Source organism: Salmo trutta, chromosome 7 (assembly GCF_901001165.1).
Source record: "Salmo trutta chromosome 7, fSalTru1.1, whole genome shotgun sequence".
Classification (NCBI taxonomy): Eukaryota; Metazoa; Chordata; class Actinopteri; order Salmoniformes; family Salmonidae; genus Salmo; species Salmo trutta.
Genome location: NC_042963.1, coordinates 47,919,566 through 47,932,742, shown reverse-complemented (window position 1 = coordinate 47,932,742; position 13,177 = coordinate 47,919,566). Strand labels below are relative to the sequence as shown.

The 13,177-nt window shown below is 41.9% G+C and overlaps 1 protein-coding gene across 1 annotated transcript in view; it reads left to right on the top strand.

The window, feature by feature from the left end:
• tmtc3 (transmembrane O-mannosyltransferase targeting cadherins 3) overlaps positions 1-13,177 on the top strand; it is a 127,711-nt gene that overhangs the window by 13,366 nt on the left and 101,168 nt on the right. The window contains exons 3-4 of the mRNA XM_029759207.1: positions 2,041-2,259; positions 11,817-11,916. Coding sequence (XP_029615067.1) covers positions 2,041-2,259; positions 11,817-11,916 — 319 coding nt within the window. The remainder of the gene's footprint in view (positions 1-2,040; positions 2,260-11,816; positions 11,917-13,177) is intronic.

The following is a 13,177-nucleotide window of genomic DNA, read 5'->3' as shown; positions in this document are numbered from 1 at the left end:
GTAGACTCCGTCTCATGCTACCACGAGTGAAAGCACCACCAGCATTCAAAAGTGACCAAAACATCAGCCAGGAAGCATAGGAACTGAGAAGTGGTCTGTGGTCACCACCTGCTGATCCACTCCTTTATTGGGGGTGTCTTGCTTATTGCCTATAATTTCCACCTGTTGTCTATTCCATTTGCATAACAGCATGGGAAATTTATTGTCAATCAGTGTTGCTTTTTAAGTGGACAGTTTGATTTCACAGAAGTGTGATTGACTTGGAGTTACATTGTGTTTAAGTGTTCCCTTTTTTTTTTGAGCAGTATACATCCACAGGTACACCTCCAATTGACTCAAATGATGTCAATTAGCCTATCAGAAGCTTCTAAAGCCATGACATTTTCTGGAATTTTCCAAGCTGTTTAAAGGCACAGTCAACTTAGTGTATGTAAAGTTCTGACCCACTGGAATTGTGATACAGTGAATTATAAGTGAAATAATCTGTCTGTTAACAATTGTTGGAAGAATTACTTGTCATGCACGAAGTAGATGTCCTAACCGACTTGCCAAAACTATAGTTTGAAATGTGTGGAGTGGTTGAAAATCAAGTTTTTATCTCTCCAACCTAAGTGTATGTAAACTTCCGACTTCAACTGTGTGTGTATATATGTTTTTTTGTGATTACTAATGTTACACTACAACAGAAAAATACTTAAATACATGTAATTCTGTCCTTGAAACATTTATTTGAAATCCTGTACAATTCCATTCATTCCTAGGGAAGACTTCTCCTACTGGAGATTGCCAATTTGGCCGTCCGGTGGCTTCAAATACATAGCGTCAGTAATCTAGGACTTATGTACATCATTGGTTTCTGCGCATGAGCTTAGCTGGACAATGTTGTGGCATCACCTACAAGCTTGATCGGGGATTTCTATTGGAGAAGCAGTTTCTGCCCATCTTCATACTGCACTGTATTTTGACTCAGTAGTGCTTTGACGCTAAATGAAGTCGGTTAAGATGGTGTCTCATGGAGACATATAGCATGTGCAGTTTGAGCTATTACAGGAAGTAACATTGCTGTCTTGCACTGTTCTTAACCCTCATTGAGTAGCGCAATTTAAGGCCGACCTGGTTACGGCAAGCTGCCGTTAGTAACTAAATTATCCTTAACTACTTCTAGGTGTGATTTTAAAATCATTTTAAGGACATCTGGTGTATTTGACCCAATTATTGGTACCATGATTGTCTTTGCAAATGTTTTTTATTTACACGAAGATTGACATTTTTCTATTCACTTTAGTGGCCTATTCTGTTTTCTGCTAACAATGCCTGCAGTACCACAGTCGGCCTTGAGCTTCAGAGGGGGCAGTCCGTTCTCTTCTGCATGCACCATGTCATACTTTTTATGCGCCCCATGCAAAAAATGCGTATGAACAGGTGAAGAGGGATTAGTTGAATTTGAGCTGAGAGAATTTCAAATACATTTTATGGTAAATTATTCAATGGCTGTCAATATTGCTGATTATGATTTTTCGCATCATAACAATTGTCAGAGTAGTTGAACTTCAAGTTCCTACAAAATCACCTATATTCACAACAGCCCTATTTTCCTGACAGTTATTCCCTAGGTAGCACAGGTGTGCCACAGTGCCGCCACGTGGTACCCGTAGTGTTGGTACACAAACCTGAAGAATTTGTATGTAGGAACAAGATGTTCGTTCTCTTGTTTGAGGCTGTTACAGCATATCACACCCACAAGTGGTGTGAGCTTTCTTTAGCTCTTATTACCATCCTCTATCCCTATGTTGGCTTAAGGTGGTTTTAACAACCAATTGCTATACTATGTTCAAGATTAGTCAATTAATCTCTTCTTAGACACTAACAGAACCTGGTACCAGAACTACATTCCTACAGTGAAAAGTAATTGCTAGTTGACAGCAGGGTTGACTTGTATCTAATGCTAAAATCATTTTGAATTGATGTCTCAACTATCCTCAATTAGTCTTTATGCATTTGAAACTAATAACTCCCTCTCATATCTGTGTCTTATGACAGGAGCGGAGCCACAAATCCTACCGGCCCCTGACAGTGCTCACCTTCCGTCTGAACTATCTCTTCAGTGAGCTGAGTTCTGCATCCTACCACCTGCTCAACGTGGGGCTGCATTCTGTGGTGTGTGTGCTTTTTCTGAGGTTCTGCCGTCTGTTCTTGGACAAGACCTCCAGCCTGGTTGCGGCCCTGCTGTTCGCTGTGCACCCCATCCACACAGAGGCCGTAAGTCTGTTGTTCTAGGATCAGATTAACTCTGCTGTTCACCCCGTCCACACAAAGGCTTTAAATCTGCTCAACTGTAGGCACAGATCTAGGATAATCTTAGTTTTAATGTCACATGCACTAGTACAGTGAAATGCCTTTGTTGCCAGCTCCAAACCCCAAAATGCAGTAATCAATATCAATGCGAAGCACAAAAAATAACAAAGTAGAACAAATCACACAGGAAATAAGGAAAACGAGAAAATAAGAAGCTATAGGAGTAATAATCAGATTAAATCGGGTACGTTTTTTATCCGGCCGTGAAAATACTGCCCCCTATCCATAACAGGTTAAAGCTGCTATCCTTCGGGCTTACGAGTTGGTCCCAGAGGCATACAGACAACAGTTCTGTACATTACGAAAGACAGAGTCACAAAGCCATGTTGATTTAGCAAGGGAGCAAGTATGTCTTTTTGATCGGTGGTGTGGTTCCAAAGAGGTCAAGGACCTTAGACTTACACTCATACTTCTCTAGTAGTTCAAGAATTGCCTTCACGAAAGGGTTGCTACCTACATTTATGAGCACAAGGATCTCAATCTTGAGAAAGCTTCAGTCCTTGCAGATGAGTTTGTGTTGACACATTAAAACTACCTTCTAGGGTTGGGCGGTATCCAGACACCAACAAAACACACAAAAAACAGATGAGCATGCTTTGTAATGTTTGTAAAACAAATGCTTATTTCTCTCAAAGCTTATTTCTCTCAAATGTTGTACCCAAATTTGTATATATCACTGTTGGGAGCATTTCTTTGCCAAGGTGATACATCCACCTGACAGGTGTGGGGTATATCAAGAGGCTGATTAATGAGCATGATCATTACGCAGGTGCACCTTGTGCTAGGGACAATAAAAGGCCACTCTAAAATGTGCAGTTTTGTCACACAACACTATGTCACAGTTTTGAGGGAGCTTGCTGTTGGCATGCTGACTGCAGGAATGTCCACCAGAGACGTTGCCAGAGATCTAAATGTTCATTACTCTACCATAAACAAAGTTTTAGAGAATTTGTCAATATGTCCAACCAGCCTCACAACTGCAGACCACGTGTATGAGGTTGTGTGGGCGAGAGGTTTGCTGATGTCAACGTGTGAACAGAGTGGGGTTATAGTATGGGCAGGCATAAGCTACGGACAACTAACACAATTGCAGTTTATCGATGGCAATTTGAATGCACAGAAATATCGTTACGAGATCCTGAGGCCCGTTTTTTTTTTTTTAAGGTGCTATATCGATGACCAACGGATGCATATCTGTATTCCCAATCATGTGAAATCCATAGATTAGGGCCTAATTTATTTATTTAAATGGACTGATTTCCTCATGGAGTCTAACTCAGTAAATCTTGGAAATTGTTGCGTTTTATATTTTTGCTTCAGTATAAATAGCCAAGAACCACAAGGACAAAGTCTCACTTCAGTAGACTTTAGTTTCAAGTAAATTAGACCAACATTTATGCCTGTCCGCAGCGCTTCTAAAAAGCAATCGTTCACTTAGTTCTTCAAGAGCACACAGCCCTCAGCCAGGGAGTGTTGCAGCATGAGGTGGGGTTGGCTATATAGGATTAGTTGTTCTTTGAATTTGTGCGATTTTAATTTATTAACTATGAAACAAAATGGCAGAAATACTTTGAAAACAGCTACTGCAGAATTTATTTTACTATATAGTGCATTCAGAAAGTATTCAGACCCCTTGACTTTTTCCAAATTTTTTTACGTAGCCTTATTCTAAAACAGATTAAATGAACATTTTCCTTCATCAATCTACACACAATACCCCATAATGAGAAAGCCTAAACAAGTTTTTAGAAATGTTTGCAAATATATTAACAATAAAAAAACGGATCCCTTATTTACATAAGTATTCAGACCCTTTGTTCTATTCCATTGATCATCCTTGATGTTTCTACAACATTAGTCCACCTGTGGTAAATTCAATTGATTGGACATGATTTGGAAAGGCACACACCTGTCTATATAAGGTCCCACAGTTGACAGTGCATGTCAGAGCAAAAACCAAGCCATCAGATCGAAGGAATTGTCCGTAGAGCTCCGAGACAGGATTGTGTCGAGGCACAGATCTGAGGAAGGGTACCAAAACATTTCTGCAGCATGGAAGGTTCCCAAGAACACAGTGACCTCCATCATTCTTAAATGGAGTAAGTTTGAAACCACCAAGACTCTTTCTGGAGCTGGCCGCCTGGCCAAACGGAGCAATCGGAGGAGAAGGGCCTTGGTCAGAGAGGTGACCAAGAACCCGATGGTCACTCTGACAGAGCTCCAGAGTTCCTCTGTGGAGATGGTTGTCCTTCTGGAAGGTTCTCCCATCTCTTCAGCACTCCACCAATCAGGCCTTTATGGTAAAATGGTCAGACGGAAGCCACTCCTCAGTAAAAGGCACATGACAGCCCGCTTGCCAAAAGGCCCCTAAAGTAGTCTGACTATGAGAAACAAGAATCTTTGGTCAGATGAAACCAAGATTGAACTCTGCCCTGAATGCCAAGCGTCATGTCTAGAGGAAACCTGGCACCATCCCTACGGTGAAGCATGGTGGCGACAACACCATGCTGTGGGGATGTTTTTCAGCGGCAGAGACTGGGAGACCAGTCAGGATCGAGAGAAAAGATGAACGGAGTAAAGTACAATGAGATCCTTGATGAAAACCTGCTCCAGAGCGCTCAGGTCCTCAGTCGGGGGCGAAGGTTCACGACGACCCTAAGCACACAGACAAGACAACTTAGGAGCGGCTTCGGGACAAGTCTCGGAGTGTGCTTGAGTGGCCCAGCCGGAGCTCGGACTTGAATCCGATCTAACATCTCTGGAGAAACCTGAAAATAGCTGTGCAGCGACGCTCCCCATCCAACCTGACTGTGTTTGAGAGGATCTGCAGAGAATATTGAGAAACTCTGCAAATACAGGTGTGCGTAATACCCAAGAAGACTCAAGGCTGTAATCGCTGCCAATGGTGCTTCAGCAAAGTACTGAGTAAAGGGTCTGAATACTTATGTAAATGGAGTATTTCAGTAATTCTTTTGTAATGATGTGTCATTATGGTATATTGTGTAGATTGATGAGGAAAATACTATTTTATACATTTTAGAATAAGGCTATGATGTAATTTTTTTGGGAAAAAGTGAAAGGGTCTGAATACTTGCCAAATGCACTGTGGGGCACTGAATTTCAATTTTGGTGAGTTTGGACCATTACAAGTATATGTGAAACCATGCTAGTCTGAAGGAAGAACAGTACTGGCTCTCCATCAGCATGCCTACATGCTGTGTCTTTGGGGATTTTGAAGTCGTTAGGGAAACGGGCCTGCCTGCTCTGCTCAGTGGGTGGAGCAGCAGACTGCTGAGAATGAAGAGAAAAAACGCAAGGAAATCATGATGGCAGTGGCAGCTGTAAAGATAACGCATCCAAAGGGCTTTGACTTCTCAAACATGACAGAAAGCTAACACAATATGATGCCCAGTCACCTTAATAATCCAGCCACTTACTTAGATAACAAGTTTAACTTAGGGGTCGTGTTAATCAGGAATTCTGTGTTTTTCACGTAGGAAAAAAAAATCTAACGCATGAGAAATATCTTGCTGCATTTTGTAAATGGAGCTCTAAAAAGCTTTTTGTCATTTCTGCTGGGCGTCAGACTCATTTTGTGCTTCAGTTGCTCTTCTAAAATCACTTTTTTGCCCCCATTAAAATAACAGAAATACAGTGTAGACATTGTTAATGTTGTAAATGACTATTGTAGCTGGAAACAGCAGATTTTCTTATGTAATATCTACATAGGTGTACAGAGGCCCATTATCAGCAACCATCACTCCTGTGTTCCAATGGCATGTTGTGTTAGCTAATCCAAGTTTATCATTTTAAAAGGCTAATTGATCATTAGAAAACCCTTTTGCAATTATGTTAGCACAGCTGATTTAAAGAAGCAATACAACTGGCCTTCTTTAGACTAGTTGAGTGTCCGGAGCATCAGCATTTGTGGGTTCGATTACAGGCTCAAAATGGCCAGAAACAAAGAACCTTCTTCTGAAACTCGTCAGTCTATTCTTGATCTGAGAAATGATGGCTATTCCATGCGAGAAATTGCCAAGAAACTGAATATCTCGTACAACGCTGTGTACTACTCCCTTAACAGAACAGCGCAAACTGGCTCTAGCCAGAATAGAAAGAGTGGGAGGCCCCGGTGCACAACTGAGCAAGAGGACAAGTACATTAGTGTCTAGTTTGAGAAACAGAAGCCTCACATGTCCTCAACTGGCAGCTTCATTAAATAGTACCCGCAAAGTGAAGAGGCGACTCCGGGATGCTGGCCTTGTAGGCACAACAATATGCCTGCCCATGCCACAACCCCACCGCCACCATGGGGCACTCTGTTCACACAACGTCATACACGTTGTCTGCGTTTGTGAGGCCGGTTGGATGTACGGCCAAATTCTCTAAAACGACGTCTGAGGCAGCTTATGGAGGAGATATTAACTGTCAATTCTCTTGCAACAGTTCTGATGGACTTTCCTGCAGTCAGCATGCCAATTGCTCTCCCCCTCTAAACTGTGGCATTGTGGTGTTTGACAAAACTCATTTTTTTTAAACTTTTTTTATTAATCAGTATATTTTCTCAAATGTTACAACTCCGTAAATGCACTACGATTTTTAAAAGACTGAATGATGTACAGTGTGGGAAGGTCTTTACTCTCCCCAAATCCTTACCCCAACTATTAGGCGGGGTGTACCTTGTAATAACTAAAGGAAAGGGTTGCACAGATTTAAACAGAAGCATAGAAGTTCATGGACGAAAGCTCCCATGCCAAAGTTTGTCCTTCCCACCAAGTTTAGAAGATCAATGGCACAGAGGGCGAGCAAGAGTTGCTCAGCTTTATGTAGTAGGCGTTGTTTGAGTTGTACAGACCTGCATGCAGTTAGTGACATGAAAATAATGGAATTCAAAAGTTGCCGTCAGTTCCTTCACAGTATTTGTTTACTGAATTGGTCATTTGATATGTGCTTTTCAATACATGAATTGGGAGTGAACTCGAATTTAACCCATCACTGTCATTACTGTCTACCTCAACAACAACTTCTCCTCTCGCCTGTTTACTTAACCCCCTTACCCCCCCCCATTTTGCCCCATTCAAATGAGTTGCACCGGCGACCAGACAGACCTTAGAAAAATAGAATAGAACAGAAAAACAGGATAGAAAAATAACAAAGACAACATTCTGCTGCTCTGGTAAAGGGAGTGGTAATGTTACACAGCTCAGTGCTCCCTCGAACTGCTTCTCATCTTCCTCATGGTGTTCTCTCCTTCAGCTGAGTGCAGCCTGACAATCCTTTGAAAGGGCCCATTTCACTCATAGGTAAAAAGAAGCCCCTGGCCGACGAATGCAATCACGTTATCTTGATCTGGAATCTCTCTCTCAACGGACCATTTGTTTTTCATTTGATGTACTGAAGGTCCCCTTCATGATCAACACTGACAAAGAGACCGTTGTGAGCCTCTTAGAGTGTCTGTCTTTCTGAATGTGTAGTTCAGTGTATTTGTGCTGCATCTGTGTCTGGTATCTCAACATAGTGAACATATTTAGATAGAACTGCATCTGTATGACATCCTAAATATGGAACTGAATCAACCTCAGCCGGACCACTTTCAGCAAAGCAAAAATATTTTGCAACATCTGTTTCTTATTGGACAAGTCCAGGTAGTCCCTCAAGGCGTTTCCAAATGTTTTCTCAACATGCTGTCTTCATGGTGGAGGATCTCCTAGCCCAGCCGCTCCTGTGCAAAGGAAACGTGCAGTTCCATGTGCTCGCATAAGGTGGCAGTCAGCATTCACATATTTCTGCTAGAGGCCCCTGTACTGCAAGAGCCACCAGTGTGGTCTCCCTCCATGATTTATGCCTAGCAGGGCATAAAATGAACGATTTGGTCCACCAGCCACTGTAGCAGGTAGATGGAAAGAAGAAAATTGTGCCAGCAACAAAATAAATTATTGCTGCTAAAATTTCAACAATAAAACACAAAGAAACCAAAGCATGCTTTGTAAGGTTTCTAAAACAAATGTTTTACTATACTGAACTAAAATATAACCAAATAATAAAAAGTAACACAATAAAATAACAATAACGAGGCTATATACAGGGGGTACTGGTTAGTCTAGATCATTTGTACATGTAGGTAGGGGTGAAGTGACTATGCATAGATAATAAACAGTGAGTAGCAGCAGGGTAAAAAACAAATGGAGGGGGGCGGTGTCAATGTAAATTGTCCGATGACCATTTGATTAATTGTTCAGCAGTCTTATGGCTTGGGGGTAGAAGCTGTTAAGGAGCCTTTTGGTCAATTAAAGGCCACTCTAAAATGTGCATTTTTGTCACGACACACTGTCAAGTTTTTAGGGAGTGTGCAGTTGGCATGCTGACTGCAGGAATGTCCACCAGAGATGATGCCAGAGATCAACATTTTCTCTACCGTAAGCTGCCCTCCGACGTTTTAGAGAATTTGTCAGTACGTTCAACTGCCCTCACAACTGCAGACCACGTGTTTGGCGTCGTGTGGGCAAGCGCTTTGTTGATGTCACCGTTGTGAACAGAGTTCGGCGGTGGGGTTATAGTATGGGCAGGCATAAGCTACGGACAACTAACACAATTGCATTTTATCGATGGCAATTTGAATGCACAGAAATATCGTTACGAGATCCTGAGGCCCGTTTTTTAAAAACATATTTTTTTAAGGTACTGTATCTGTGTATCTGATTTCCCAGTCATGTGAAATCCATAGATTAGAGCCTAATGCATTTATTTCCATTGACTGACTGATTTCCTCATATGAAGTGTAACTCAGTAAAATCTTTGAAATTATTGCATGTTGCGTTTTATATTTTGCTTCGGTATAAATAGCCAAGAACCACAAGGACAAAGTCTCACTTCAGTAGACTTTAGTTTCAAGTAAATTAGACCAACATTTATGTCTGTCCGCAGCGCTTCTAAAAATCAATCTTTCACTTAGTTCTTCAAGAGCACACAGCCCTCAGCCAGGGAGTGTTGCAGCATGAGGTGGGGTTGGCTATATAGGATTACTTGTTCTTTGATTTTGTGCGATTTTAATTGATTAACTATGAAACAAAATGGCAGAAATACTTTGAAAACAGCTACTGTAGCATTTATTCAGACACCTTGACTTTTTCCACATTTTGTTACGTAGCCTTATTCTCAAATAGATTAAATTAACATTTTCCCTCATCAATCTACACACAATACCCCATAATGACAAAGCCGAAAGAGGTTTTTGACATTTTTGCAAATATTTAAAAATTAAAAAGTACATTACTATTCAGACCCTTTGCTAAGAGACTCGAAATTGATCTCCGGTCCATCCTGTTTCCGTTGATCATCTTTGAGATGTTTCTACAACATTAGTCCACCTGTGGTAAATTCAATTGATTTGGACATGATTTGGAAAGGCACACACCTGTCTATATAAGGTCCCACAGTTGACAGTGCATGTCAGAGCAAAAACCAAGCCATCAGGTCGAAGGAATTGTCCGTAGAGCTCCGAGACAGGATTGTGTCGAGGCACAGATCTGGGGAAGGCTACAAAAACATTTCTGCAGCATGGAAGGTTCCCAAGAACACAGTGGCCTCCATCATTCTTAAATGGAGTAAGTTTGGAACCACCAAGACTCTTCCTAGCGCTGACTGCCCGGGGAAACTGCGCAATCGGGGGAGAAGGGCCTTAGTCAGAGAGGTGACCAAGAATCCGATGGTCACTCTGACGGAGCTCCAGAGTTCCTCTGTGGAGATGTGAGAACCTCCCAGAAGGACAACCATCTCTTCAGCACTCCACCAGTCAGGCCTTTATGGTAGAGTGGCCAGACGAAAGGCACTCCTCAGTAAGAGGCACATGACAGCCCGCTTGGAGTTTGCCATCCCCACAGCATCATGCTGTGGGGATGTTTTTCAGGTGTAGGGACTGGGAGACTAGCCAGGATCGAGGGAAAGATGAACAGAGTAAAGTACAGAGAGATCCTTGAGAAAAACCCTTCTCCAGAGCACTCAGGACCTCAGACTGGGGTGACGGTTCACTTTCCAACAGGACAACGACCTTAAGCACACAGCCATGACAACGCAGGAGTGGCTTCGGGACAAGTCTCTAAATGTCTTGGAGTGGCCCAGCCAGAGCCCGGACTTGAAACCGATGGAACATCTCTGGACAGACCTGAAAATAGCTGTGCAGCGATGCTCCCTATCCAACCTGACAGAGCTTGACAGGATCTGTAGAGAAGAATGGGAGAAACTCCCCAAATACAGGTGTGCCAAGCTTGTAGCGTCATACCCAAGAAGACTCAAGGCTGTAATCACTGCCAAAGGTGCTTCAACAAAGTACTGAGTAAAGGGTCTGAATGCTTATGTAGATGTCATATTTTTGTATTTATAATAAATTTGCACAATTCTAAACTTGTTTTTGCTTTGTCATTATGGGGTATTGAGTGTAGATTTGAGGGGGGGAACGATTTTAATACATTTTAGAACAAGGATGTAACGTAACAAAATGTAAATGGGGCTGAATACTTTCCGAATGCACTGTAAATGTGATCATACTTGCCCTTTTGTATTCACAAATGCCTGTGAAATGCTCTCACTGTGGAGCTTTGACCACCCAACGTGGCTAGTGAAATGGACATCTTACCTGCCAATGCAGAACAGACTATGGGAGGCGCACAGTACTACACAGAGCCATGACTACAAGGAACGCTATTCCACATTAGGTAACTGATGCAAGCAGTAGAGTTAGATAAAAAAAAAAAAAAAAAAAATAGTAAAAAAAAAATAGTAAAAATACACCTTATGGAACAGCAGGGACTGTGAAGAGACACACAAAGGTACATAGAGTACTGTTTTATATGTAAGTGCTTTAATGTGTTTGGACCCCAGGAAGAGTAGCTGCTGCTAATGGGGATCCCTAATAAATACAAATGCCAAAATCTACCTGCATTTGGTGGTTGTTGATTTTATGCTCTGGTGCCGGACATCTTTTTGATTGTTTTCACAGCCTGGAATCTGCTGCGATCTCATTCACACAGCTTGTGGTTTTCACAGTTAGGTGGACGGAGAATCAGGTTGCAGAAGATTCCAGGCATTCCTAGGAGACATGTTGAGAGGTGTGAACTTCCATAGAGACCGAGGAGGAAGTGTTTTAAAGGTTGTTGATTGATTAGAATGATTCATGAGAAAACTATCTTTGTCCTGGAAATGTTGACATTGAATGTTTTCTTTTAACTTTGCACCTCTGACTGTACATTTTGTGCTATTCGGGATCCTTGGGACATCCTTAACCTAACCTTAACACCTACCCTAACCATTTTACATTTTGTTGGGGTAGGGACGTTCAAAGGGTCCCTGATACCATGGACCGACAGGTGATGGGTGTCATGGAGTGCGGACCTCCTCGATTGATTGGTGAGAGAATAACATATTTGTGCCAGAAATGTTGACTTAACTTTTGGTTCCTCTTACAGGTGACGGGTGTCGTAGGAAGAGCGGAGCTTCTGTCCTCCATCTTCCTCCTGGCTGCGTTCCTGGCCTACACCAGATCTAATGGAGCCGACCAATCCATCGGTGAAACTACTTTTACTGTAGACCTCCACCAATACTGTCCCCCTGTTTGTTTGTCTCTCTCTCTCTCTCACACACACACACACACACTGGTTTCAGAGGGAAACAGGACAATGAGATGCACGCTCCTACTTGCTAGTCTGTTATTCAGTGAGTCTACTGTACCCCTCTCCCTGTTGGTTGCGAGCCATCAGAGAACAACAAGAACCATGTCCTGACTCGTTATGGCACCCTCATCATAGGCGGTTGGGGTAGTATTCATCTCCAAGTCTCGCTTTGCATCGCACACTTTAGACCGCTGGAACTATTCGGAATGTCAGATGAACTGTTTCAGATGGATAGAGGATCTTATTACAGGCTTTGTGTAGGTGGCCGTGTTGATAGATAAAAACTTTACGTTGTGAAAGATGACATTTGAAGATGCAATTAATTCCCATTGAATCATGATAGTGTTTGATTTCTGAAAGATTACAGTTCTCACAAGGACAACTGTCAGAATGGGGAAGTTAAGTGTCTGAAAGAATGTGTCAATTGGTTGTTCAGGAAAATAACAAGGTAGATATCAACTCAAGGAACGATTTGAGGGACGATTTGAGGGCACCAAGGTTATTTTAATGAACTAAAACTTAAGCGAATCATAAAAACAATTTAGTAAACTGAAATAAAATAATAAACAAACCTGTTATAAAAACAAAACATGTAGTGAAACTATTCTTTGACTCAAACTAAAATATAAACAATCCAGAATTATGTTCAGTTTTAGTTTTTTGTTGTGGTTAAAATCTAATGGGGTTTTCAAGCTTCTGAATCTGGCAGGTCACATTGAGATTGACTTCATAATTTATAGGTAGACTCAGCTAGACGACATTGCCACAAGCAGCAACAGAGATATTGGGCGCATTTTGAAGGGTAAGGCTAAAGCAACAAACTGTAGACGAAAGTCTCGGAGTGAAGTCAGGGGAGATGCAACAGCCGAAAGTCGGCCACTGGTTTTCCAACAGCATATATCCACTGTACACACAAATCGCGGCAAATTGGTTCCTGTGTCATTTGTCTTTCGTCACGTTCACGAGTCAAACAAAAATAGCCTAATGATTGGTTGACAATAGAGACTCCCACAATGCAGACGATGGCTGCAGGATGAAGTTGGTGATGAGGCGGAGCTTAGAAAATGGTCAATTATCTGCATTTCTAGTGTTAAACAGTCAAATCTGTCAAGTGAATTTGCGTGCAAGGAACGAAAACTTGAGTAATTAACTCCCAT